Source organism: Anabas testudineus, chromosome 21 (assembly GCF_900324465.2).
Source record: "Anabas testudineus chromosome 21, fAnaTes1.2, whole genome shotgun sequence".
Classification (NCBI taxonomy): domain Eukaryota; kingdom Metazoa; phylum Chordata; class Actinopteri; order Anabantiformes; family Anabantidae; genus Anabas; species Anabas testudineus.
The window spans coordinates 518,938-546,440 of record NC_046629.1 but is presented as its reverse complement, the minus strand read 5'-3'; the positions used below and the strand labels follow the sequence as shown (position 1 = coordinate 546,440).

Here is a 27,503-nt window from a genome sequence, read left to right as displayed (position 1 = left end):
AACACAGACGTGTGTGCGTCCTGTGTAAAGTGATCTGTTTCCACATTAAATACCAGCAACAAATGTGAAATGTGTGACACATCACATCCTGACACTCTATTGTTTCACATCTGATTCTATTAATAGATTCTGAATCAGATTCTGAACATGTTGGCTTCGTGGTGGGAAAGGTTTCACTGAGCAGGCGTGTGTGTGTGCGCGGGTGTGTGACCTCTGACCTTCCTTGGCCAGGACGATGAACTTGGACGGCTTGATGACTTTCCCGTCCAGTGTCCAGGTGACGGTGGGGTCTGCGGGGTCGACGAGGCGACACTGCAGCCGGAGCCGCTGCCCGTCCAGCACCGTCACGTCGCTCAGCTTCTCTATGAACTCCGGCGCCTTCCCTCCTCCTCCTCCTCCTCCTCCGCTCTTCTTCTCGTTAATCCCTCCATCCACACAGTTGTTCACCGCCGTCTTCTCGCTCTCCCCGTTCTTCTCGGGGCTCAGTGGTTTCTTCTTATTAGCGAGGACAGAGCGAAAGTCAGAAGCCGGGTTCTTTCCAGGCGTCTCAGACGCTTTGTTGCCGTTGCTGCTGGGGGTGCCCTTCTTCCCCAGCACGGAACGGAAATCTACCTGCTGTGAGGAGTTCACCTTGCGCTCCTCCTCGGCCTTGGGTTTGACGCCCTTCAGGTTGGCCTTAAAATCCATGTGGCGGTGGTGGTGGTGCTCGGCGGTGGCGGGGCCGGCCTCCCTGGGCTCTTCTCCCTGCTTGGTTTTTAAAGCTCGGCGTCCCAGCAGCGAGCGAAAGTCCAGCTGCTGCACCTTCCTCTGTCGCAGCTCCTCTTCACCGTGCTCCCTGGTTTCCACCCAGTGTCTGAGGAGGCCTGGGGGGGCAGCGGAGGCCTGGTCCTGGTCACCCTCCTTCTTCTTGTGCAGGTGCACAGTTTCGTTGTGCTCCTGTTTGGACTCCTGCCACTGCCGACTGACACCAACACTACTACTGCTGCTGCTGCTGCTGCTGCTGCTCCTCTGGTCCACGCCTCCTTCTCCTCCAGCGCCTCCTTTCAGCACCACGGTCCCCCCAGCTCCTCCTCTTCGTCCCGCTGCGGGGCTGGCCGTACGAGCACAGACACAGATGGGGTGAAAGAGAGAGAGAGAGTAAACGGCTGGGTTAAGTCCCCCTGGAAAAAGAGGCGAGGCCCCACCCCTTACAGCTGGAGGAGGGGGTGAGTGAGGGGATGGGAAAAAGAGAGAGAAGGGGGGGGGGGGGGCGGAAAAAGACCTCAACTCTAAATGTCCACGTTACATCACAAGTGACTCGGCTGCCCGTATAAGGACACAGACCCAGAACTGAACACATGTAAACAGTGAAACTGTGAGGACTCTCCACCCCCTCCACCCCCTCTCCCCTCTGACTGCTCTGGACTCCCCGTCCACCCAGATCCTTCTCTGTCAGGTCTACTCTCTGTGCTTTAGAGTTACAGATGATTTTCAGACAAAAACAGTTCTGATTGGTTTGGATGCTACAGTCGGATTAGAGAAGCTTTAGGAAATGTCTGGATAAAGGACAGACGGACAGATGAAGTGGTGGGTGGGAACAGGGGGTGGAGGACTGGGATATCAATGAATGTATGAATATATTTATTTGTTTATGTAGCCCAATTCTTAAATCACCTGCTCAACAGACCGTATGTCTCAGTCCTGAATCAAATAAAACTTTTAACAGGGGCAAAAACAAATACAAAGTCTTTTACTCTGTTCTACACACCACATGGGTGGAACCTTTTTACCACCGTCTGTGGTTCCTAAACTGTATAAAGTACTGTTTGATCATCTGTGTCTTGCTGACAAATGGTTAGTACTTGGTACCTGGTACCAGGTGCAGACTGCTGATTGGTGAGAGAGTTGTCTCATCATGCTCCTGATTTTTTCCAGCAGTCTTTCGTTTTGCTGTTTTCTGACACTGAGACTGAGCAGGTACCGTGTACAGTGGCAGTGGAAAATGAATTACTCGGTACCAAAAGTGAGTACAGTAGATTAGAGAAGACAGGATTCCTTTTTGTTTTCCCTTGACTATAAAGACAGGAGGTGTCATTTACACTGCTTTCTGTCCAGACTCATGTTCTATTCAGTTTATGGATGTGAATCAGATGTAAGACATTTCTGATACCTATCATTGCTATATCAAATGGGACATACGTCAGGTCACGGTGACCTTGACCTTTGGTCATTAAAATCAGTTCATTCTTAACAAGAAAGAACATTTGTGTCAAGTCTGACACGTCACATCACATTCACAAAAACAGGAAACATGAAAACGTAAAGACGCGCCTGTCGCCGGCTTTTTCCATTTGTGGGTTTGCACACACACCTACACTGCACTACCTACAGTATATAATGACACAAACACACTGTATCTACACAGTCATATGATTTACTAGATATGAACAGGAGCAGCTCTGGTCAGGGTTATCTTAGACTTCAGTAAACTACAACACGTTACATCAGAGTGCCACCGTGTTAATGTTCTGCAGTGTTTTATCATTAACGACAATCAAAGTTCTGAAATAATGAATGAATGAAAGATGTAAATTACATGCAGAATACACTTCAAATGTAAATGTAGTACATCTACATTTGTACAATACAACAGTATTGTTCAATACAACAGTATTGAAGCAGAGAAATTAAAGTGTCTCACCTGCCACCCTGTCGTCCTGTTGTTCCGTCGCCATCATGAACAGATAAACTGGCCACAGCGCTGCACTCCCCAACAGCGTTCCTGACACGCAAACACGGGTCATTTTGTAACAGAACAAACGGCTGAACTGAACTGTTCGCATTAAGTTTTCTATCGCCTCACACAGCTATACCGCTGTGTGAGGTCCGCAGTACAAAAGTACAGTACACAGTACCTGCCCAGCTCAAACCTGGTAACTGCATCTTTCTGGTACTCCCACATTATGTGACTGTTGCACCTTAAAATGCCCGATTTCAAGAACAGTTACAATTTATGTTACAGTGGTTTAAGGTGTTTCTGCAAAGAAACTGTGGGAAGAGAAACACCGTTGTTCTTAATGTTCACAGCTTTGCCGTATGGACAAAGCCCTAGCAGTATAAAGAGAACCACGCCTGTTTAGGGTAAATTGGGTCTGAAACCCTTCTCGCTGCCTTTGTTCCAATTCAATTCAACTTATTTGTAGAGCGCTTTTAACAAGTGTCACAAAGCAGCTTTACACAAGCAAAGAAACTATGGAAGTTTACATGAACAGTGAATGTATATGAATCATAATAATCAGATTGTCCCTGATGAGCAAGCCGAGGGCAATGGTGGCAAGAAAAACTCCCTGAGAAGGCAACAGGAAGAAACCTTGAGAGGAACCAGACTCAACAGGGAACCCATCCTCATATGGGTGATTACATGCTGTGTAGGCAGCAGGCAGTTCAGTATAATAGTTAATGTAATGTAATGTTTTAGCCTCCTTTCCTAAATCAGGGCCATACTTATGATTTCTGGTCACTCCATACCTAGAGAGAACCTTTATAAATGCTGTGTTTCTATGAACAAGTACAAATATTGGCTGAATATGACGGGACGGCGCAGCACGCGAGGAGGAGGTGGATACATTATGGATGGATTTATGGATGGGGGAGGGTGGGGGCTCCTCTTTAAGTTTAATCCTCAGTTCATCTCCATACTGTAGCTCATAGAGGATTATGTTGCTGCACACTGAACATCTGTTTCTGGTCATGGTTTGGTCCATTGTCCTCTCACCTCAGGCTGATCAAGTAGTCTCCAGCATGATGCTTCTGAACCCTCCTAGTGAAGACAGTAAATCAGAGTTAGATCCGTGTTGGTCCAGGATCTAAACCGTGTTAAGTGTACGTTACTGAGACCTGATGAGCAGTGAGACGACATCCTCTCTCTGAAGCAGCTCGTAGTCTCCTTCAGAAGTCAGAGGTCGGCTCAGAACGGTCCTGGTCCAGGTGTACTGGGGGAACGGGTCTCCGGCAATGGCACAGGAGAGGAGGACATGTTGGCCCACCACGGCGCTCACTGGTTTGGGTTTGGTGATAAACCAGGGCTGGACGCCGTCCTGAGGCTCTGCCACAAACCCAAACGAGAGTTGAGAGTTAAACAAGTTTATAGTGGATTCATCACAGACTGAGGTGGAGTTACATTAAACCCATTCTGGGCATAACATGGGGGTTTGTGCAGACCTCCACAGGAAGCATTACTTACAGTTACAGGAACTAAGATAACACACTAACTGTTCTCAGATTAGGATTGGCTTCCTACATTTCAGAGTAGGGCTAAAGCGTCTGCAGTTACCCTCCACAGTGAGTTGGGCCTCGGTCTTGGCCTCTCCGTACTGGTTCCAGGCCCGGCAGCTGTAGGTCCCTGTGTCCTCAGGGAAGACCTCCAGAATCAGCAGCGTGAAGCAGTTCTCTTCCTGCAGGAGGTGGAAGTCCTCCGACTCCATCACTTCCTGCTCATCATGGAACCACACCACCTCTGGAGGGGGGTGACCTGAAGACCAGGACTTCACCAATGAATTCATCACAGTGATGGGAGGTGGGGGTCATGTGTGCAGTTCATGGTGATCTGACAAATTAAGCCAAGTCTGGACACAGGCTGGTTTTTTTTTATCTGATGGGGAGAAGGGGATGGGCCATAATTCTACTGTACATAAGTAGAAATAAATAAAAAAGTGGAGCATCATGAGAAGTGTGTAGATGTGTATAAACATTCCTCGTCCCGCTGTATGAAAAATGCTCAGAAATGTCCTCACTGTTATGGTAATGAACCAGACTCATCCAGAGTTAATCTGCCCTCAGCCTGACCTGACAGGAAGTACCACCCACACACACACACACACAGAAAGGTGGTGGTCGTACCGCTCAGCTCCACCGTCATGCTCACTCTGCTGCCGTCCATCACCTTCAGGTCCTTCAGGCAGCTGATGAAGCATGGAGCCTCAGTGACCTCTGACCTACGACCCTGTAGCACGCCTGCAAATACACATGAAGAAGAGTGGGGGTGCAATTCTCCACGTATGTTGGATAAGAAACTTGCAGCATGGTATAAAGGTCACCGTCTCCGTTTGAAAGCAACGTGTTAACCTGTTCGGATTTCCACTGCCGCTGCCTTTGTTTGTTTCCAAAGTGCAGACTGAAGATTCTCACGTCACACTGCTCCAACATAACAAACTGCGAACTGTATTCACTGAATATTTCTTCTTCAGGGTGACAACTACAGTCAGTAAATAAGGTTTGGTATGATGAAGACGTGTGATGTGTTTTAACGATTCAACACAAAAAAGCAAACCTGGTCTGGGTCTGAATGGGGGCTTCAGACTCACTAACCACTGGAACTTTTACACAAACACACATCTCACAGATAAAGGCAGTTCAGTAGTTTAAAGTTCTACTCTGCGCATCTATACTCCCACGTGTCTGTGAGAGGGAAAAGGAAATCCAGACTGCATATAAGGAAAAGGATGAGTGAGGATCAGACTCACACACCTGACTGTGGACGTTATCATAACACAACACGTCTAATCTGTGTGCGGGATTTATAAGTTGGTTCACATTATATCTTAGTGCAACTGTAAACCTGAAACAACAGTAAAACAACCCAACAGGCTGACAGCGATTCAAACTTCTTATTCTAACAAGTAGCAGTCTTCGTTACACGAGCAGCTCCGTTGTTTGCTCTTATTCATCTGGTCCCACGTCTATTTTACTGTTGTCTGTTACTTCTCTTCTATGTTAGTGACTCAGTCTCAGCTCTGAGTTATATCACTACTGTGTTGTGTCTGCATGTTATCTGTCTGTTCTGAGTCACCTCTCTTTTATTTTTAAAGCAGTCCTTCTGTTTCTCTGTCGGTGAGTTGATGTCATCAAGTCAGGAGAAGTGAAAAGGCAAAGAAGAGCTGGGAAGGAGCAGCGAGCAGAAAATATGAACTATAAACCAACTGTAGTGATTTATTATTAAATGGAATCCACTTCTTTAGTAAATTGTGGTTTGTCAATATAACACACGTCTTTGAACGTAAATTTAACTCCACCTTAATTTTAGTCTTTGGATCAGACTCTCAGATCTGTGTCACAGCTGCTGCTGCTCCACCTTAAACAACAACATATATATTCATGTGGTTTACACCTGCATGCACCTGTCCCTCCTCATTGTTTGTCTCCCCTGATCAAACTAAGTCCGGTGTTTCTTTCTGTTTTAGCTCTGGCGTTGGTCTCCACCACCTCCCGAGGGACATATCTGATCTATAGCTACTAAATGCTCCACTACTGCTCAGCTGCTCTGTCTGCTGTGGACAGTGAATGCAGCATCATCCCAGCTTTATAAGGGCAGAGTAAGGAAAAGGAAATCCCCGAATGAACACAGTGAAATATCAGGAAATTCCCACAGACTGAGCCCCTCCCCATCCAAGTCTCTTCACATAGACATTAGGTCTTTTCTGAGAACTGTTTATATATATAAGTGTTACCAATATTTTATAGAAACCAGCTGGTGGATTTTGGACAGTTTCACTGATTTAAGGAAGTCTGTCATGTGTGAAAACCAAGTTATGATTAAAAATAAATTTTATTCTAAGCGATGAGTCGTCGGACAAACACTGAGCTTGTCTGTAGTGGCCTCAGCTGCAGCTCTCAGGTTTGTGTTTTATTCATGTGAACAGAGCATGAGCGGTTCAGTCCGTTTGTTTGAACCAGATCCAGAACAGAAACAGCTACTGGAACCCGTCCCCACCCTCGACTGAGATCAGAAAGTTCTCTGACCTTTGACCTGGACTCGGGCCGCAGTCTCCGCTCTGCCATGACAATTCTCGGCCACACACACGTACACGCCTTCATCACGCCGTGATGCATTCTGGAAGGTCAGCGTGGCCACTCCCCTTACGTATGAGGACCGAGCCCCACCTGGAACAGGACATCCTGATGAGAAAGAACAGACAGCATCATCATCACGTTAATGTGGGGCCCTGAGGGACCCTGAGGCTGAGTAACATTTGCAAGTATTAGAGTCCATGTGAAGATCGCCGTGAGCATTCCTCCAGGTAATACTGGTCTCACTGGGGCTTTAATGGAAGTGCTGGAAATACTTCAGACGTGTCCACCTGCAATTTCTTCCTCAGGGTTTAACAGTTAACTACGTGTGATTTGGTGACTGGAGACAAAGAACTGTACTAAACTCGTACAGTTTGTGAATCTGTCTTCTCCGAACTGCATGTACAGACACCGACAGCTCTGCTACTGTCTACTTTATCTTTTATTGATGACATGATTTTTGTCTCGTTTTCTTTGTTTTACTGGAAAAACACCTCGAAGTTATCGATCGTTACTCAGTCCTGTCAAATTTCACTAACGGCATGTTTTTTCTTAAACAGTACCATTAATAGTGTTGAGCTGCGTACTTCAACATCTTACTGCGACCATGTGAATATTTATCTCAGGCTGCTCTGGATTATTCGCTCAGGATTCCTCAGATCAGTACTTCTGCTTCTGTAGAGATACAGAAGCCTCCATGTGAACCTTTCCTTTGATCAGGATCATGTTGCTGTGATACTAAGGTCTGCAGCTGTGTGTGTTTGTCCAGATGTTAACAAAGGTAAAAACTCAGATCTGAAACCAGCTGTGAAACATCTGGAGTCCCACAAAGTGACGACACACACACATGGATTCTCCGCTTGATGCCTTTTCTAGATCTGTGTGTTATTTTATCTGTGTGTGTTACAGTCTATGTTAGAGTGTGTGTTACTGTGTTACAGTGTGTATTACAGAGTGTGTTACAGTGTGTGTTACAGTGTGTTACAATGTGTGTTACAATGTGTGTTACTGTGTGTTTTACAGTGTGTTTTACAGTATGTGTTACTGTGTGTTACAGTGTGTGTTACTGTGTGTTACAGTGTGTTTTACAGTATGTGTTACAGTGTGTGTTACTGTGTGTTACAGTGTGTTTTACAGTATGTGTTACAGTGTGTGTTACTGTGTGTTACAGTGTGTTTTACAGTATGTGTTACAGTGTGTATTACAGAGTGTGTTACAGTGTGTGTTACAGTGTGTTACAGTGTGTTACAGTGTGTGTTACTGTGTGTTACAGTCTGTTTTACAGTATGTGTTACAGTGTGTTTTACAGAGTGTGTTACAGTGTGTGTTACTGTGTTACAGTGTGTGTTACAGAGTGTTACAGTGTGTGTTACAGAGTGTTACAGTGTGTGTTACAGTGTGTTACAATGTGTGTTACTGTGTGTTACAGTGTGTTTTACAGTATGTGTTACAGTGTGTGTTACTGTGTGTTACAGTGTGTGTTACTGTGTGTTACAGTGTGTTTTACAGTATGTGTTACAGTGTGTGTTACAGAGTGTGTTACAGTGTGTGTTACAGAGTGTGTTACAGAGTGTTACAGTGTGTGTTACAGAGTGTGTTACAGTGTGTATTACAGAGTGTGTTACAGTGTGTGTTACAGTGTGTTACAGTGTGTGTTGCTGTGTGTTACAGTCTGTTTTACAGTATGTGTTACAGTGTGTTTTACAGAGTGTGTTACAGTGTGTGTTACTGTGTTACAGTGTGTGTGTTACAGAGTGTGTTACAGAGTGTTACAGTGTGTGTTACAGAGTGTGTTACAGTGTGTGTTACAGTGTGTTACAGTGTGTGTTACTGTGTGTTACAGTGTGTTTTACAGTATGTGTTACAGTGTGTGTTACTGTGTGTTACAGTGTGTGTTACTGTGTGTTACAGTGTTTTTTACAGTATGTGTTACAGAGTGTGTTACAGAGTGTTACAGTGTGTATTACAGAGTGTGTTACAGTGTGTGTTACAGTGTGTTACAGTGTGTGTTACTGTGTGTTACAGTGTTTTTTACAGTATGTGTTACAGTGTGTGTTACTGTGTGTTACAGTGTGTGTTGCTGTGTGTTACAGTCTGTTTTACAGTATGTGTTACAGTGTGTTTTACAGAGTGTGTTACAGTGTGTGTTACTGTGTTACAGTGTGTGTTACAGAGTGTGTTACAGAGTGTTACAGTGTGTGTTACTGTGTGTTACAGTGTGTGTTACTGTGTGTTACAGTGTGTTTTACAGTATGTGTTACAGTGTGTTTTACAGTATGTGTTACAGTGTGTGTTACAGTGTGTGTTACAGAGTGTGTTACAGTGTGTGTTACAGTGTGTGTTACAGAGTGTGTTACAGTGTGTGTTACAGAGTGTGTTACAGTGTGTGTTACAGTGTGTTACAGTGTGTGTTACTGTGTGTTACAGTGTGTGTTACTGTGTGTTACAGTGTGTGTTACAGTGTGTTTTACAGTATTTGTTCCAGTGTGTGTTACTGTGTGTTACAGTGTGTTTTACAGTATGTGTTACAGTGTGTGTTACAGTGTGTGTTACTGTGTGTTACAGTGTTTTTTACAGTATGTGTTACAGTGTGTGTTACAGTGTGTGTTACTGTGTGTGTTACTGTGTGTTACAGTGTGTGTTACAGTGTGTGTTACAGTGTGTTTTACAGTATGTGTTACAGTGTGTGTTACTGTGTGTTACTGTGTGTTACAGTGTGTGTTACAGTGTGTGTTACTGTGTGTTACAGTGTGTGTTACAGTGTGTGTTACAGTGTGTTTTACAGTATGTGTTACAGTGTGTGTTACTGTGTGTTACAGTGTGTTTTACAGTATGTGTTACAGTGTGTGTTACAGTGTGTGTTACAGTGTGTGTTACAGTGTGTTTTACAGTATGTGTTACAGTGTGTGTTACTGTGTGTTACAGTGTGTTTTACAGTATGTGTTACAGTGTGTGTTACAGTGTGTGTTACTGTGTGTTACAGTGTGTGTCTCGCTCCATGTAGCATGTTTTGTCTTTATATGGCCTCCAGCTCTTCTATTTGTTTAACTCTCTCTCTCTCTCTGTGCTGCTTCTATTTTTCACTCTTCACTGTTTTACTTCAGCTCAGTTGTTCCTGCTGCAGTTTCACATTCTCGACTTTCTGCCGTTTCCCTGTCTGTGTGTGTTTTTAGGTTTTTCACTGATTAGTCTCCTGGCAGAGGCACAGACACTGACTAACCTACAAAATAAAATCAAACATTTACTTTCTGTCTGTTTTTCTGCTTAATGTAAATGTTCTTCGTTTTCTGTCAGTGTGGTTGGTTGGACTAATAAAAACCACAAAGTCCTGTAGAAACAATAAGAACTCACTGAGAAAACAACACGAAAATAAATCAACATGATGTTATTCTACATTTAAACATTCACATTCAAGTGGCGTCAGGTCAGAGCTCTTCACTATTTACCTGTAACTGTTGTAGACTCAATGTTAAATGGATAAAACTGTGATTTTTCACCTCCTCACCTCATTAACAGGACCTAGTGAAAACTGCTCTTAGACCTTCTGTGTAATTACCATGTTTACCTCTAACAGCAGCTTCAGTTCTGAATCTTATCTGAATACGTTCCACCTCTCTGTGCTTCCTGTCCCCTCATTTGAATCATCAGTGTAGGAACTGCTGACCTGGGCCTCCCTCTGCCGGAGATTTGGGTCCAGTTGAGTTTAGAGGAATAAGCTGAATAAGGATCAGGATTCTGGAGTGTCCCTTGTTCAAGTCCTGGACTTCTCTCTTCTCCTGTCTGTTTCTGTTACATATCTCACTCCGTTCCCTGAACCTGCTTCATTTTGATTTATTATCGGGCCTCATTTGGAGACGCTGCTTCTTTGTCTAGCTGTCCTGGTTCTACAAAAACATGTGGGGACAAAGTGCTGGATGAACCCACCGTTGAGCAGCCAGTGGACGGCAGCAGGAGGTTCTGCCTCAACAGAGACCTGCATGCTGATGGTCTGGCCCTCGGTGACCCAGGAGTCCTGCAGCTCACTGACGAAGTCCGGAGGCTCAGAACCACCTGAGGGACCAACAGAGTACATCCAATGGGAAACTTACACCGCGGAGCAAAACACTGCTGTTTTCCACGTTAGTTCACCTGGGCAGGTGAATGAGACCAGTCCTCCCTCTGAGACCTTCTCGTCCAGAGGAACAACCTCGAACCGCAGGTTGGACCCGGACAGCGACCTCCTCACAGCCCCGAGACCAGCACCAGAACACCGAACATCACCATTTGTTCTTGGACAGTGACAGGAAAAGACCAATTTAAACACTAAATGTCTAAATTATTATTGAACAGTAACTGTTAGCGAGGACTAACACCAGCAGGCTAACGCTAGCTGCTAACACACCTAGCTGGATAAGCTAACTCAGTTAAGTTCTTTAACTGCTTTTAGCTCTGTTATCGTGTACATTTTATATTGGTGACTGAAAACGTTTTATTTCAGAATCCAGTTTTCACAAGAACCTCCAGACCTTCACTGCTAATTACCAATATCGTTAAGCAGCTAACAGCTAACGTTAGCTAAGCTTTCGGTACCTGTGTCTGTCGACTGAACTGACTGATCCGGTCTGAACTGGACCGGGCCTGGACCCTGAGTGGACCTGCAGACATACAGACGTTAAAGTCACAGTGAAGCTGTTATCTGTAAAGTGTTTGAAAGAGTATGAACTAAAAGCTTTTCTCTGTTTACTCCTGTACCTGTCGTGGACACACAGACACACCTGGAGCAGCACCTCATGGGTTTTAATATGTGCACTGTCCGATGACACCGACGCTGATTATGGGCAAAATCTGCTGTCTAATTATTTATACCTTTGTTAAGTGTTCCCAGATTGAATGAACATATTTCTACAGTCTAATTTGTCTATTAACATCTCAGGTGAGGTGTCACCTGCTCTCACCCTACGTTTGACGTCTCAAGTGAAATGAGAGAAAACCTAAAAACTACTTTAAAAAAGCGCAGACATATAAATTAAACAGAATTAATCTGAACATCAGCATTTCTCCACATTTCAACACTAGTGTTTGTCCAAAAAACAGACAACACCTGTCCTCAGGTGTTCACTGAAAGTCAGTTTGTTTCTACTTTTTCTTTAACAAATGATTCGATAACAAATGACAGGATGGTCAGTGTGTGTGATTATGGAAATATTTGTAAATGTATATGTAAATACTTAATCACAAACCAGAGACACATCAAGAGTCCTTCAGATATCTGCAGCATGAAGTGAGTCGAGCTGTGAACAGACACTGTAAGTCTAACCACTGTCTGCACGAATGAGCCGCTCACACTGTGGGAGTCTCTCTCTGAACCCGCTTCTCTTCACCACGGTCGTTTTACCGACTCTGAGTAGAGGTACAGGTAGTGGACCTTTCAATCCAGAGGGCGAATGCTGCTTTGACGCTCGTCATTCGCTGTCTGTGTGTATTGGTCTTTACTAGTACAATGTGTGTATTTGTCAAGTTGTGTCACGGTGAGGTCACGTTACAGACAGTCCTGTTTGATTTGAGCAGACACTGAGGTGAGACAGAATCTCAGGTGAGACCGTGTTCATCTGTGAAGTGCAAAGACAGCAATAATTGGTGACCTGTGCAGCTGCACATCTCCTCTCAGCCACAGGAGGGAGCTGTACAGCAGCCCTGCTCCTCCAGGTAGCTTCCTGTCCAGCCTGAGGGAGGGGGCTCCGCTGCCGCTTCTCTGACTGGGAGCTGGGGGCACTGGGAGTACTGGGTGCATCTGTGCCCACTGTCCGGGTGCTGGTCCTGGTTTGTGTGTCCTCAGGTGGGTGCACAGTCCTGCAGGGGGAGACACGTGGGTCAGAACCCGCCATCTGCTCAATCTGTTAGTTTGACTGTGCAGCAGATGAGTGATATGTTGATGAGGTGAGGCAGGTACTGAGAGGGCTCACCTGGAGGAGCCATCAGGAACACCTGAGGAGAAACAGACACACTCTGTAGCTGCTACATTTAAAAAAATATCGTGTTTCAGACACCGTGAAGACATAAAAACCCTGAGCTCTGATTGGCTGTCTAACCCTGGACACTGAGTTCAGCGGTGGCGGTCGCCGTTCCTGCTGCGTTGGTGATCGAACACATGTAACTTCCGGCGTCCTGTGCGCAAACGTCCCGTATCTCCAGCACGTGAAGCCCCGAGCACTCGAACACACTGAACCGGCTGCGGGCCTGAAGCTCCACCGACCCCTGAGAAGCAGACACAGGTACAGTCAGAACCCTCAGGACTAAACAGGAAGTAACCCTCCCGCCCCCCCGTCAGAGTTCAGTTCCTCCCACCTTGTACCATGTGACCTGGGGCTGTGGACGTCCTGTTGTTCTAGTGGTGAACTTCCCGCTCTGTCCCAGCTGGACGAACACTCGGCTCGGTTTGGTGATGAACTTCGGTGGACTCGGGCCCCAAAAACTGGTCTTGGTCTCCAGTACTGGGACTGCAGAGCAAGACCTGGAATCATGGGAAGTGGACAAGCGACACTATGAGGACAGAGTCCACATGTTGTTCAGAGAACTCGTCTGATAGGTTAGCTCCAAAACGCTGTCTGTCTGAGGATCCTGTCACACAGTCCTGGTCTGAGAGGGTTCGGTTAGCAGCTCTGGAGCACCCTAACAGGTTTTCACCTTAGGAGCTGCTTCAGGGTCTCAAACTTCATAGAAAACATATTTCTCAGAAATGTCTTAGGTTTCAAGACCAGGAGAAACGTTTAGGACTGATCTGTGTTTAACGTCCAGACAGAGAGGACAGGTAGAGGGGAGCAGCTCACCCTGTCTCCTGGAAGGATGGGACCACGTGTTTCTGCCCACAGTTCTCTGGAGGTGGAAAAACGTGAGAGTGTCAGAGAATCAGCAGAGTCCAGATCAGAACAGGAGGAACATTAGTCCGTACCGAGCCTTCAACAGCAGAACAGATCACAGAGGGTTAGAAAAGGGAAGAAGAGTTTAAACGGGTTGTAATGAAATCAGAGACCTGATCCAGACCTGAATCAGAGACCTTGTCCAGGCCTGAATCAGAGACCTGATCCAGACCTGAATCAGAGACCTAATCCAGACCTTGTCCAGGCCTGAATCAGAGACCTGATCCAGACCTGAATCAGAGACCTGAATCAGAGACCTTGTCCAGGCCTGAATCAGAGACCTGATCCAGACCTGAATCAGAGACCTGATCCAGACCTGAATCAGAGACCTTGTCCAGGCCTGAATCAGAGACCTGATCCAGACCTGAATCAGAGACCTAATCCAGACCTTGTCCAGGCCTGAATCAGAGACCTGATCCAGACCTGAATCAGAGACCTGAATCAGAGACCTTGTCCAGGCCTGAATCAGAGACCTGATCCAGACCTGAATCAGAGACCTTGTCCAGGCCTGAATCAGAGACCTGATCCAGACCTTGTCCAGGCCTGAATCAGAGACCTGATCCAGACCTGAATCAGAGACCTAATCCAGACCTTGTCCAGGCCTGAATCAGAGACCTGATCCAGACCTGAATCAGAGACCTAATCCAGACCTTGTCCAGACCTGAATCAGAGACCTTGTCCAGGCCTGAATCAGGTAGTTATACTACCAGTACTATCTGGAGTAGTAATAGAGGTAGTAGTAGTAGTGCAGGTATTCAAACCTTCCAGGACTCCTCCCACCGCCAGGCTGAAGTTGCCCCGCCCACTCTGCTCCATAACACAGTGTTCTCCACCAGTCAGTGCTCTTCTCTGTCTGTCCCACCTGACGTGAGGCTCAGGGTGACCACACACCTATAACACACATCACAGGTGTTTTATTGGAAAAGGTACCATTAGCTTCTCCTGAGTAGCTCTAGTATTATTAGTGGTAGTAGTAGTACTGGTAGTAGTAGAATAATATTCATAGTAGAAGATGTAGGAGTAATAGTAGTGGTAAGGAACAAGAGTAGTATTAGTAGTACTAAGATTTTGCAGGCTGTGCTTTACAGACCTGTTGCTATGACAACAGGCCTAGACACATTTTAAACCATCTATATGTTCTAGCGAAGTAAGACCAGGACCCAGAGTTCCAGTGGACTCAGACCAAAGCAGACTAAAAGCTGGCTGTCAGAGACTCTGAGCCGGACTCAGGAGTCTGTGCAGCTCGGTCCATCTCCAGGTTTAATGCCCTAACGGTGCTTTCAGGTGCTGTGGGATTGTACATACACAGTGCTGCCGCACACTGAGCAGGTTTTTCTCTGTTTTTAATTATTTATATATAAAATAATTATTTTATATTATTATTCATTCTCAACATAATCACGTGTTTCTGTTTGTTCATCCAGGTTCCGCTTGTCGTTTCTGTTTCTGAAGACTGAAGAAGGAAACGTGAGTCAGGTTTGTGGCTGGGATAGTCTGTGTTAGAGGAGCTGCCCAGAGACCATCATGTCTGTGTGTGGTTGACAACTTCACATCAGGATGCAGCCGATCACAAGACTAAAGAAATGTTAATCCCTGTGTTCGCGGTTTCTGTCTGATCTTGGTGAATCCAGCTGCAGAGTCTTAGTCAACATCTGCTGCCTCCTGTTGCTCACAGTTCACGTCCTGCTGTGGCCCCCTCCTCCCTTATTTGTCCAAAGTCTGAACTTTCCTGTGTGAAGTTGTGTCTACAGGTGGATATTCGTGGGACACTTATTAATGTTCTGTTAACGGTTTTAGTTCACATCAGCACCTTTGTCAGAAAAGAAATGAACAAACTATCTGCGGAACCATGAGAGTAAAGTTCGCTGAATGTGACGGAACTGATTGTTCCCTGTTAATAAAGAAAACATGAGGCTGCAGCAATGATGTGTCCAACACTGTCCTTCGATGAGACACGTTTCTGACTGTCTGAGGGGTCTGATCTGGTTTTAGGGTTCAGGTTAGAATCAGGTTCAGCTTTAGAGCTGGACTACAGACAGACCCACTTGTGAGATGAATGAACATTTCGTGAGAACCTGATAACGAGGAGACACAGAGTTCTACCGTCTCCTGTTCTGATTCAGTGTCTGTTTGCTTCGGGTTACATTTTCAGGACACAGACACTTTCTGACTGTCCACAAGCATCCAGTTCTGAGTCTGGTACTTTCTGAATGGTCTGGGTATTTTCTTTCTGGGTTTCAGAACTTGTCTTCAGTGTCACAGTAGAATCCTGTTAAATCCAAGATGCCCTGCAGCACAGACCAGTCCGATACTTGAAACTGGACAGGCTGACCAGCTCGTGGTCACTGAGCATGCTCCCTCTGAGGATTGCATCAGCTGTTTGTCATTTCAGGCAGCTTGTGCTGTGATGGAGGGTTTTATCGGTGTGAAAGTGTTTTCAGAACAAACAGCAGCAGCCTGCTGTCACAGCTCAGATATGTCGTCCTGCTGCCTTACATGGCTGAAACCTGCTGAAACCACCAAACCCTTCTGTGCAGCCAGACGTCCACCTTTGCTTCCTATTAAGTCCACATTCGAGCTATGGTTTGATCATTTCCAGACAGGCAGGAACAGACCTGCCACAGACGGGTTAATAATAATAATAATAAGACAGCAGAACCCAGTACCACCACTGTCCTGCACAGACCCAGAGAGACACAGTTTGTGTAACTGTCAAACCTGAGACGTCAATGGTTAAACTGAGTCGATGCTGTCCCGTGGGACCGCAGCTGAACTCAGAAAACAAGTGAGTGAAACAGGAAGCAGCTGATAGCGGATCGATAACGGGTTTCTACTGATGGACTGTTTCCATCAGACAGACAAAGAGAAGCCAGTGAAGCTCTCTCTCCTGTCCACAGTTAATTATCAGGAGGAAACCAAGTTTCTATGAAGTCCACATGTTGAGTTCACATTTAAAACTGCGAGTTTCATTTGTGATTTAATGACTTCTATTGTGTCCAAATCCCAAACTCCACCAGTGAACCTGAACCTGGTCAGAGAAACTGATCCTTCAGGGCCACAGTGAAGTTTTAGCATCATCAGCTGAAGATTCAGACAAGACTGTGGTAAACAGAGGTCACGTGACACCAGTGATCCATAAACTGTTCGAAACCAGAGACTGAAGGTGAAGAACAGAGTTTGAGACCACGGCCAGAGAGCATCCAGAACTGAGACTGTGCATCTCTCCTTCATTAGTCCTGTTGGTTCCAGAACTTCAGTTGAATGAAAACTGAACTAAACACACTAACGAGGAGACAGAAACCTCCCAGCATCCTCTGGGGTTCTTCTCTAATGGCACCAGATTCCTTCACGTCAGTCGAGCGTTTCACAAACTTCCTATAAAACCAAACACTGTTCCCACAATCCTCCACTGCAGGCTTCAGCTTCTTTAAAGGACCAGTCCGCTGTTTCACTTCTTACTTTCTACAATCCAAAGGCTGATTATGACCTTGAACCTTTATCCTCAGACTAAAGTCGGTGTCTTTTTTGCTCAATGATTAATTCTCAGTATTTCCTGTTCAACCCGAAGCTATGTTCTCGTCATGCTGAACCTAAATTAAAAAAATCGGATTGTTATTCACAGCCAGAGAGTTAAGATTAATATGTGAACATGTGGGATATTATATATATTGGAACCTGAGTCTCACAAACAGTAAACAGACACCAACACCAAACAGATACTGACCAGAAACCTGACCAGAAACCTGTTTCTGTTTGTCCTGTCAGTTTCAGGTAAATGATGGTTAGTTCACCACGGACAGAGACAACCAGTGTTCAACAGGAAGCTGCTCTGTGAATGTTTGTTCTGTGTTCACATCATCTCTCACAGTGACACGTTTTATGTTTTAGGAGGAAGAGGATCTGGTCTGAGGGATCACACCTTCAGATTAAAGACTGTAGAAACTTAGCAGTGATCATTGAAGGACGGATCACAGATCACTGCAGTGTTTCTACAGAATTACAACAACAAACTAACATTAACTTCAGTGTTTGAGTCATTTACATTTAGTCTTTAATTCAAAGCCACTTACAAGTGAGGTACAAGGCAAAATATCTAAGTCAAGGAGAACGTTAAGGTAAAGAGCTACTGTCACGATCGTTTGCCCGTTGGTTTTATGTTTCTGCTCACACAGTCTCTCACATACTTACCTGGTCACATCCAGCCACTTCCCGCTGTCTCTGTCAGTCAACATTTGCTCTGTCTCTGTTTCTCTTTTGTTGAATGATATATTCTAAGTTATTGATATTTTAAGACAACGTGCCAGTGATGGGGAGCTACCCAATGACCCACGCTCTGTAGAGTCCCTGAACACCTCATCACCACAACACACTGAAACTCTGAGTACACTATTTACTGTGATCCTGTTCACACATGCATGAAATTCACTCGTGACTGTACGATCACAGTATTCACCAGATGGTAACTTACAGGTAATCAGGAGCCCGTTTACAGGAGCTGCAGCAACACGTAGGTGATGAGAAGCTGGTGGAGTACCAGAGACCGTGGAACAGTCTCAATGTGCCGTTGTGGATCAGGAAGGAATTAATGAAGAGGTTCAGATGTTGTCACTAAAACACTGACCACCTTCTTCTGCCGCCTTCATCCAACCATCTGCACATCGTAGTGGTCCTTTGAGAGTCTCCCCCCGTTCAGATAACACTGAAGGTAACATACTGACACGGTACTATAGTTGAGTTCGAATAGGAAGCAGACAGGAAAGAAAGGAGAGTGAGACATGGAGGAAAGAACCCAGATGGACTCAAACCAGGGACACTGCAGTTATTTTGCTGCATCACGATCGTGTCCATGTCCAATCTGATAAACATAAAAATAACATCTTAATAACAACAACTTCCTTCTCTCTTAAAAAAATCCACCACATGTAAACTAAATGTGTTTAGACAAAAAGGCTTTTAATAAACTGCACCTCTCAGTCAAACAGACTTCTGTCAAACATACAAATCCTCATTCAGAAATCTGGCATTTTTATTTTGTTTAGTTGTGTCTGAACATTAAATTTGTAAATCCCACAGAGCTGATGTCCTAATAGGTTTTAATCTTAGCAGCAGGAAATAAATATTATTTACTGACTGCTGAACTTTTAAATGAGATTTATAATACCAAAGCTCCAGAAGTGTAGAGAAACCAGCAGGTAGATACCAACACACGGTTAGCTCTCTAAAAGACCTCCCACAGTGTGTGAATAAAGCTCAGCGAAAGAGTCCATTCTCCATGTTTCAGTGAACGCACCATCAGATCAGCTGTTACAGGTTCAGTCTTTCCAGTAGTTTTTAGTTACAGGCTGGTTCCTGAACCTGATTCAGATGAAACCTTAGCCCCCCACAGGGGTTCATTACTGATCAGAGTGAACAATTAAACTTCACTGACTGAAGTGTAATGTGAGAAAGTGAAGAGAAGCAGAGAAAACACAAACTCACCAAGCTGAAGTTTCTCCTGCAGGAAACAAACTCAACACAAACTGAGGGGGTTTGTTCTGCACCTGAAGAGTCTGGACATTCACCAGGACCTGGACCTGGAATGTTGCTGGTCTCTGGTTAAATCTCCTTCTGCTGAAAACACTGAGGAGGAGGAGGAAGAGGAGGAGGAGGGCTGGACTGATGACAGCAGGACCCCCTCCACCCTCCAGATCCAATGATCCAGTTTAGGTTAAACTGTGTTCACAGTGTGACCAGAACAAGCCTGATTAACATGACGTTTATCAGTGATTTCTTTTTTAAACTTTGTATATTTTACCTCACTGAGCTCTTTACACTTGTTTTTGTGCTGCTGTATTTATTCAGTTGTCCTTTATTTGTTAACGTCTGTCACTCAATCATCCTCCCATGACGTCTCCTCCAACAGTGGCTGCTTGATAAATCTGTGAGTTACTCTTTAACAGACTGAACGACACATCATCAGTATGAACTGATCATCAGATAGTCCAATCTTCATCGTGTCATCAACGACTTCTTGACTGGTCACTTTCTATTTGAGGGTGAAACATGAGCAGTTAAAACATTTCAGAACTGACAAAGACATTTACATAGGTTTCGTTATTTATCATTATATTTACAAAGCACTTTTTCTTTTTTAGATTCTGAAGAGTTCTGTTTTCAGCACTTTTCTTGAAAGTTGAGACTGAGGCAGCTGAGTGTACAGACACGACTAGATCGTTCCACCATCCTGCAACCACAAGACGTTCACTGGCAGAGCGCAGTGAGAGGGTTTGTACACCTGGATGAGGGAGTCCAGGTAGGCCAGTGCCGGAGTTGACCACTCTGGTTTCCTCCCAACCTACATCTTTATCTATTTCCACCAGTTTCTTGAAAATATCATCACACAGCTCACGACCATCAGCTCTGTGTTTGGACTCATCAAACGTCTCACAGATATCAAACCCGTAAGTGAAGGCACTTTTCCGAGAAGTCACTACATCTGGATTTCTTCCAAACACTACAGCTCCCTTCACAACAGCGTCCTGTGGTCTAAAGGGACACAGAACTCCACAATGACGACCAAACTCATCGTTAAGGTGTTGAAGCAGAATCTGACTTTCAGCGTAGCCGCCCATGTTTAGACCTTTGTTCAGGATTTCCCTGATGCTGCTGATGATGCCTTCCAGACTCTCAGCAAAGAACGATCTCAGTTTCTCTCTGGAGATTTTGATCGACCCATCATCCCAGGAAGCTCCTTCTACTGATTCAAAGAATCTTTCTATTTGCTGTCTTCCCTGAGCTACTGATCCCAGATTCTAAGGACAACAGATCTGAACATTGTCATCTACTTGTTTGAGTTTAGTAAAGTCATACATCAGTCTCTGAACCTCACTGGGAAACTTTCTCTCATATTCATCCCAGATACCATCAGAGAAGATTTCTCTGAGGAACTGTTTGAACTTTCTGTCCACTCTTTGTCCTCCCAGATCATTTCCTTAGACCTTGTGGAGCTCCTTCAGGTTTCCTCCATCCAGGACTTCATGTACAGTTATATCAATGGTTCCACCTGCAGCGGACACAGAGGAGCCACAGACAGTAGTTCAGACTCCTTCCTCCAGCTCTCACACCAAACACAGACGCTATGTTGGACAGGAAATACTTCAGTAGGGTCTCAACATAAGAAGATAAAGATTTGTAACAGTACCTCCACAGTCGACAACTACAGGTGCTGGTCATATAATTAGAATATCTCTAAAAGTTGATGTATTTCACTAATTCTGTTCAAGAAGTAAAACTTGTATAATGCTTACATTCATTCCACACAGACTTATATATTAATTTTGATGATTAGAACTGACAACTAAAAAACCCCAAATTCAGTATCTCAGAAAATTAGAATATTACTTAAGACCAAAACAAAGAAAGGATCTTTACAAATCTTGACCAACTGAAAGGTATGAACATGAAAAGTATTAACATGAAAAGTATGAGCATGTACAGCACTCAATACTTAGTTGTGGCTCCTTTTGCCTGAATTACTGCAGCAATGCGGCGTGGCATGGAGTCGATCAGTCTGCTTCACTGCTCAGGTGTTATGAGAGCCCAGGTTGCTCTGATAGTGTCTTTCAGCTCTTCTGCATTGTTGGGTCTGGCATATCACATCTTCCTCTTCAGAATATCCCCATAGCTTTCCTATGGGGTTAAGGTCCGGCGAGTTTGCTGGCCATTTAAGAACAGGAATACCATGCTCCTTAAACCAGGTACTGGTAGATTTGGCACTGTGTGCAGGTGCCAAGTCCTGTTGGAAAATTAAATCTGCATCTCCATAAAGTTGATCAGCAGCAGGAAGCAGGAAGTGCTCTAAAACGTCCTGGTGTACAGCTGCGTTGACCTTTGACCTCAGAAAACACAGTGGAGCAGCACCAGCAGATGACATGGGACCTCAAACCATCACTGACTGTGGAAACTTTACATTGGACCTCGAGCAACGTGGATTCTGTGCCTCTCCTCTCTTCCTCCAGACTCTAGGACCCTGAAAATTTACTTTGATCAGAGAACATAACTTTGGACCACTCAGCAGCAGTCCAGTCCTTTTTGTCTTTGGCCCAGGCGAGATGCTTCAGACGCTGTCTGTTGTTCAAGAGTGGCTCGACACAAGGCCTGCGACAGCTGAAACCCATGTCTTACATACGTCTGTGTGTTGTGGTTCTTGAAGCACTGACTCCAGCTTCAGTCCACTCTTTGTGAATCTCCACCACATTTTGGAATGGATTTTGTTTTTAAAATTCTCTCCAGGGTGCAGTTATCCATATTGCTTCTACACTTTTTTCTACCACATCTTTTCCTTCCCTTTGCCTCTCTATTAATGTTCTTGGACACAGAGCTCTGTGAACAGCCAGCCTCTTTTGCAATGACCTTTTGTGTGTTTGTCCTTGTGCGAGGTGTCAGTGGTCGTCTTCTGGACGACTGTCAAATCAGCAGTCTTCCCCATGATTGTGTAGCCTACAGAACTAGACTGAGAGACCATGTAAAGGCCTTTGCAGGTGTTTTGAGTTAATTAGCTGATTAGAGTGTATAAAAATCCTTTCTTTGTATTGATCTTGAGTAATATTCAAATTTTCTGAGATACTGAATTTGGGTTTTTCATTAGTTGTCAGTTGTAATCATCAAAATTAAAAGAAATAAACTCTTGAAATATATCAGTCTGTGTGTAATGCATGAATATTATATACAAGTTTGACTTCTTAAATGGAGTTAGTGAAATACATCAACTTTTTGAAGATATTCAAAATATATGACCAGCACCTGTATGTATTGTGTTCCAGGAGACTGGTCCAGTCTGTCTCCGTTCTGGTTCAGTGTGATGAAACCATCAGCTGGAAGCTTCTTATACCAGACTGAAGCTGCTTCTGGTTCCAGTGCGATCACCAGTTTGTCTTCACTTGTCACTATTCCTGCCTGGAGGTGAAATGAAAACTCACTGAGTGCTTTTAATTGATTTCATTATTTCACTGTTAAGAAAATGTTGATACCTGAGCTGCAGGTAGACTTCGGGAAGACGCCCTGAGTTAAACCAACAACCTGAACTACTGTCCGACAGGAAGCAGAGCAGAAAACAGCAGGGGGGAGGAAATAAAATGCAGTAGAAACAGCTGATAAGTATCATTTTAAAGGTCATCAGGGTCCAGCCTTGATATTTAGTAATTTTCAAAAATAATAAAATTCCATTTCATTGTGCTTTTCAGCTGTGAACACTCACACAGGCCACTAGATGGCGCTGAATATATGTTCTTCTTATACTCTGGTTTGCTAAGAGGAGAGGTCATCACAGACCTCAGGTTAATACGGGACTTCAGGTTTTATTTTGAAGGATAGAAACGTTTGTGTTGCTCACTAACACAACAGCCATCACTTCCTGTTTCAGTGTGAACCACTAAAATGTATCAGCTGCACCTCCTCCACCTCCTCTTCCAATCACTACTGCACCTCCTCCACCTCCTCTTCCCATCACTACTGCACCTCCTGCACCACCTCCACCCATCACTACTGCACCTCCTGCACCCATCACTACTGCACCTCCTCCACCTGCTCCACCCATCACTACTGCACCTCCTGCACCCATTACTACTGCACCTCCTCCACCCATCACTGCTGCACCTCCTCCACCCATCACTGCTGCACCTCCTCCGCCCATCACTACTGCACCTCCTCCACCTCCTCCACCCATCACTAGTGCACCACCTCCACCTCCTGCACCCATCACTGCTGCACCACCTCCACCTCCTGCACCCATCACTACTGCACCTCCTCCACCCATCACTGCTGCACCTCCTCCGCCCATCACTACTGCACCTCCTCCACCTCCTCCGCCCATCACTACTGCACCTCCTCCACCTCCTCCGCCCATCACTACTGCACCTCCTCCACCTCCTCCACCCATCACTACTGCACCTCCTCCACCCATCACTGCTGCACCCTAAAGTCCTCCACCACACAGTTCCCAGAGTGGTAGTTATCAGGTCATTTCATAAAGTTGAATGTACCGAGACTGAGACTAAACTGGTTAAACTGGTTTAAAATGCATCAAAACAAATAAAAAGGCGCGAATTAAGGTTCCGTTTATAGAGAAACGTGTTCATGTAAAGAAACGGCTTCAGGTTTTTACCACAGATTAAGAGTCTGTTAACAGATTTTACTATATTTTAATAAATAATCATAGTTTGAGAAGGAAACAGCTGATTGTAAAGACCAACTTGTTTTATTTTGAAATCCTCTCCGGAAGTTCGGTTTGCTGTGGTACCTTTATTTTGACAGTCTGGACGCGGCCGCGCACAAACGCAGCGCGGCTTCATCTCTGCGGATTTTCTGATTCTGCGGAACAAACCTGCGCTGGACCCGGATTCATACCCGAGAGGGAAGTCCAGACCGGGCCGGACCGAACCGAACTGAGCCGGACCAGAAGAAAGACAGAAATCCAGACAGACGCAGAGACAGACAGGCTGCTTCATCTCCTGCAGAGACCGGAGTCTTCCTCACCGGTAGGAACCGGACACGGTAACGGGCCGTGCGTGTGCGTGTGAGTGTGTGTGCCACTCCCTGCCAGCCTCAGCGGTGATAACGCTGCTGTTCACACACACGGAACATGTTTCACGTATGATCTGTGTGTGTGCGTGTGCGTGTGTGTGTGTGTGTGTGAACAGAGCAGGTGAAGCTCAGGTGTGTCATGAAGGTCACACACACTCGTTAGAACAACTACAGTGATTTGACTCGGATTCTGATGCTTCAGTGGAAATAAAATAGAACATCTAGACCCAGGTCCTGGTCCCGGTCTGGTCCAAGTCCTGGTCCCGGTGCTGGTCCTGGGAATAATAATTTAGCCTGATTTTAATTTGGATTTATTGTGATATTGTGTTAATGCTGGAGGAATAAAGTATGAAATAATTCAGTATAAAGTCTGAAGATACTTATTATAAATGTTAATAAAGTTTATTCTCAGTCAGTTTTATGTCACTGACGCTAAAATATTCTAGAAATATTCCCACGTTGTTTTAAAAAGGTATAATGAACGTGGATCCTGTATTTAAACGTTTGAGATTTCAACACTAATAGATTCGGATAGAAAACACAATGTTAAATATAAAACTACTGTGTTCAGTGACTCACTACCGTTTAACTCAGAATGATTATTATGATTTGTGTTCACTGCTAATTAATCACAGGACAGGTCGCTGTTCTTTACAACACTAACGTTCTTCTATGTGTAGTATTTCGCTGAACTTTACTAGGAACACGCTTAGTAGGCACAGACTGAGGAGCCTGAGAGTCCAGAGACTGAAGTGACCAGGTACAATGAACTGGTTCAAAAAGGGACCACAGAGACCTGGTCCAAAGAGACAAAACCACCTAATAAAGTGTTTGTGTTTTTATTTTAGAGGAGGACATGTCACCAGCTCCTGCAGGATAATCTGACCCAGGATCAGTGATGCCGGATTGTGTTTCATTGTTTGTGTGACGGGACTCGAACCTGTGAGCTGGATCCAACATGGCGGCTCTGTGTGGACCTTTATCAACATTAACAGTGTGTCTGTTTGTCCTGCTGCTGCCGGTTGCTGCCCACGGTCAGTAAACGCAGCATCAGTATATCAAATTATATTAATGACCTGTTGGGAAACTGTTAGCCTAGCCTAGCTTAGCAAAAGAGTAAGAACAAGGGGAAACTGTTAGACTAGCTTAGCACAAAGAGTAAGAACAAGGGGAAACTGTTAGACTAGCTTAGCACAAAGAGTAAGAACAAGGGGAAACTGTTAGACTAGCTTAGCAAAAGAGTAAGAACAAGGGGAAACTGTCAGACTAGCTTAGCACAAAGAGTAAGAACAAGGGGAAACTGTTAGACTAGCTTAGCACAAAGAGTAAGAACAAGGGGAAACTGTTAGACTAGCTTAGCACAAAGAGTAAGAACAACGGGAAACTGTTAGACTAGCTTAGCAGAAACAGTAAGAACAAGGGGAAACTGTTAGACTAGCTTAACAGAAACAGTAAGAACAAGGGGAAACTGTTAGACTAGCTTAGCACAAAGAGTAAGAACAAGGGGAAACTGTTAGACTAGCTTAGCACAAAGAGTAAGAACAGGGGGAAACTGTTAGACTAGCTTAGCACAAAGAGTAAGAACAAGGGGGAAACTGTTAGACTAGCTTAGCACAAAGAGTAAGAACAAGGTGAAACTGTTAGACTAGCTTAGCACAAAGAGTAAGAACAGGGGAAACTGTTAGACTAGCTTAGCAAAAGAGTAAGAACAAGGGGAAACTGTTAGACTAGCTTAGCACAAAGAGTAAGAACAAGGTGAAACTGTTAGACTAGCTTAGCACAAAGAGTAAGAACAGGGGGAAACTGTTAGACTAGCTTAGCACAAAGAGTAAGAACAAGGGGAAACTGTTAGACTAGCTTAGCACAAAGAGTAAGAACAAGGTGAAACTGTTAGACTAGCTTAGCACAAAGAGTAAGAACAAGGGGAAACTGTTAGACTAGCTTAGCACAAAGAGTAAGAACAAGGGGAAACTGTTAGACTAACTTAGCACAAAGAGTAAGAACAAGGGGAAACTGTTAGACTAGCTTAGCAAAAGAGTAAGAACAGGGGGAAACTGTTAGACTAGCTTAGCACAAAGAGTAAGAACAAGGGGAAACTGTTAGACTAGCTTAGCAAAAGAGTAAGAACAGGGGGGAAACTGTTAGACTAGCTTAGCACAAAGACTAAGAACAGGGGGGAAACTGTTAGACTAGCTTAGCACAAAGAGTAAGAACAGGGGGAAACTGTTAGACTAGCTTAGCACAAAGAGTAAGAACAAGGGGAAACTGTTAGACTAGCTTAGCAAAAGAGTAAGAACAGGGGGAAACTGTTAGACTAGCTTAGCACAAAGAGTAAGAACAGGGGGAAACTGTTAGACTAGCTTAGCACAAAGAGTAAGAACAGGGGGGAACTGTCAGACTAGCTTAGCAAAAGAGTAAGAACAAGGGGAAACTGTTAGACTAGCTTAGCAAAAGAGTAAGAACAAGGGGAAACTGTTAGACTAGCTTAGCACAAAGAGTAAGAACAAGGGGAAACTGTTAGACTAGCTTAACAGAAACAGTAAGAACAAGGGGAAACGGTTAGACTAGCTTAGCACAAAGAGTAAGAACAAGGGGAAACTGTTAGACTAGCTTAGCACAAAGAGTAAGAACAAGGGGAAACTGTTAGACTAGCTTAGCACAAAGAGTAAGAACAGGGGGAAACTGTTAGACTAGCTTAGCACAAAGAGTAAGAACAGGGGGAAACTGTTAGACTAGCTTAGCACAAAGAGTAAGAACAGGGGGAAACTGTTAGACTAGCTTAACAGAAACAGTAAGAACAAGGGGAAACGGTTAGACTAGCTTAGCACAAAGAGTAAGAACAAGGGGAAACTGTTAGACTAGCTTAGCACAAAGAGTAAGAACAAGGGGAAACTGTTAGACTAGCTTAGCACAAAGAGTAAGAACAGGGGGAAACTGTTAGACTAGCTTAGCACAAAGAGTAAGAACAGGGGAAACTGTTAGACTAGCTTAGCACAAAGAGTAAGAACAGGGGGAAACTGTCAGACTAGCTTAGCACAAAGAGTAAGAACAAGGGGAAACTGTTAGACTAGCTTAGCACAAAGAGTAAGAACAAGGTGAAACTGTTAGACTAGCTTAGCACAAAGAGTAAGAACAAGGTGAAACTGTTAGACTAGCTTAGCACAAAGAGTAAGAACAGGGGGAAACTGTTAGACTAGCTTAGCACAAAGAGTAAGAACAAGG

The 27,503-nt window shown here is 44.6% G+C and overlaps 2 protein-coding genes across 4 annotated transcripts in view; one reads left to right on the top strand and one right to left on the bottom strand.

Moving 5' to 3' along the window:
• Positions 1–19,342, bottom strand: part of LOC113173198 (myosin light chain kinase, smooth muscle) — a 44,068-nt gene extending 24,726 nt beyond the window's left edge. Inside the window, exons 1-18 of one of the 3 annotated variants that reach the window (XM_026376582.2) lie at positions 19,200–19,342; positions 18,190–18,445; positions 14,483–14,612; positions 13,632–13,677; positions 13,150–13,315; positions 12,894–13,059; positions 12,768–12,789; positions 12,447–12,654; positions 11,395–11,459; positions 10,954–11,093; positions 10,750–10,875; positions 6,778–6,933; positions 4,879–4,992; positions 4,313–4,510; positions 3,877–4,084; positions 3,755–3,799; positions 2,681–2,761; positions 219–1,090 (exon numbers count right to left, since the gene is read on the bottom strand). In XM_026376582.2, coding sequence (XP_026232367.1) covers positions 219–1,090; positions 2,681–2,761; positions 3,755–3,799; positions 3,877–4,084; positions 4,313–4,510; positions 4,879–4,992; positions 6,778–6,933; positions 10,750–10,875; positions 10,954–11,093; positions 11,395–11,459; positions 12,447–12,654; positions 12,768–12,789; positions 12,894–13,059; positions 13,150–13,315; positions 13,632–13,677; positions 14,483–14,537 — 2,668 coding nt within the window. In that variant the 5' untranslated portion in view covers positions 14,538–14,612; positions 18,190–18,445; positions 19,200–19,342. Of the gene's footprint in view, positions 1–218; positions 1,091–2,680; positions 2,762–3,754; positions 3,800–3,876; positions 4,085–4,312; positions 4,511–4,878; positions 4,993–6,777; positions 6,934–10,749; positions 10,876–10,953; positions 11,094–11,394; positions 11,460–12,446; positions 12,655–12,767; positions 12,790–12,893; positions 13,060–13,149; positions 13,316–13,631; positions 13,678–14,482; positions 14,613–18,189; positions 18,446–19,199 lie in introns of those variants that run through there. The other 2 variants (XM_026376583.2, XM_026376584.1) reach the window with 2 other exon arrangements.
• Positions 19,343–24,035: 4,693 nt separating this feature from the next.
• The window catches only part of LOC113173199 (bone morphogenetic protein receptor type-2-like), a 40,711-nt gene continuing 37,243 nt past the window's right edge, over positions 24,036–27,503 (top strand). The window contains 2 exon segments of the mRNA XM_026376585.2: positions 24,036–24,251; positions 25,130–25,315. Coding sequence (XP_026232370.1) covers positions 25,240–25,315 — 76 coding nt within the window. The 5' untranslated portion in view covers positions 24,036–24,251; positions 25,130–25,239.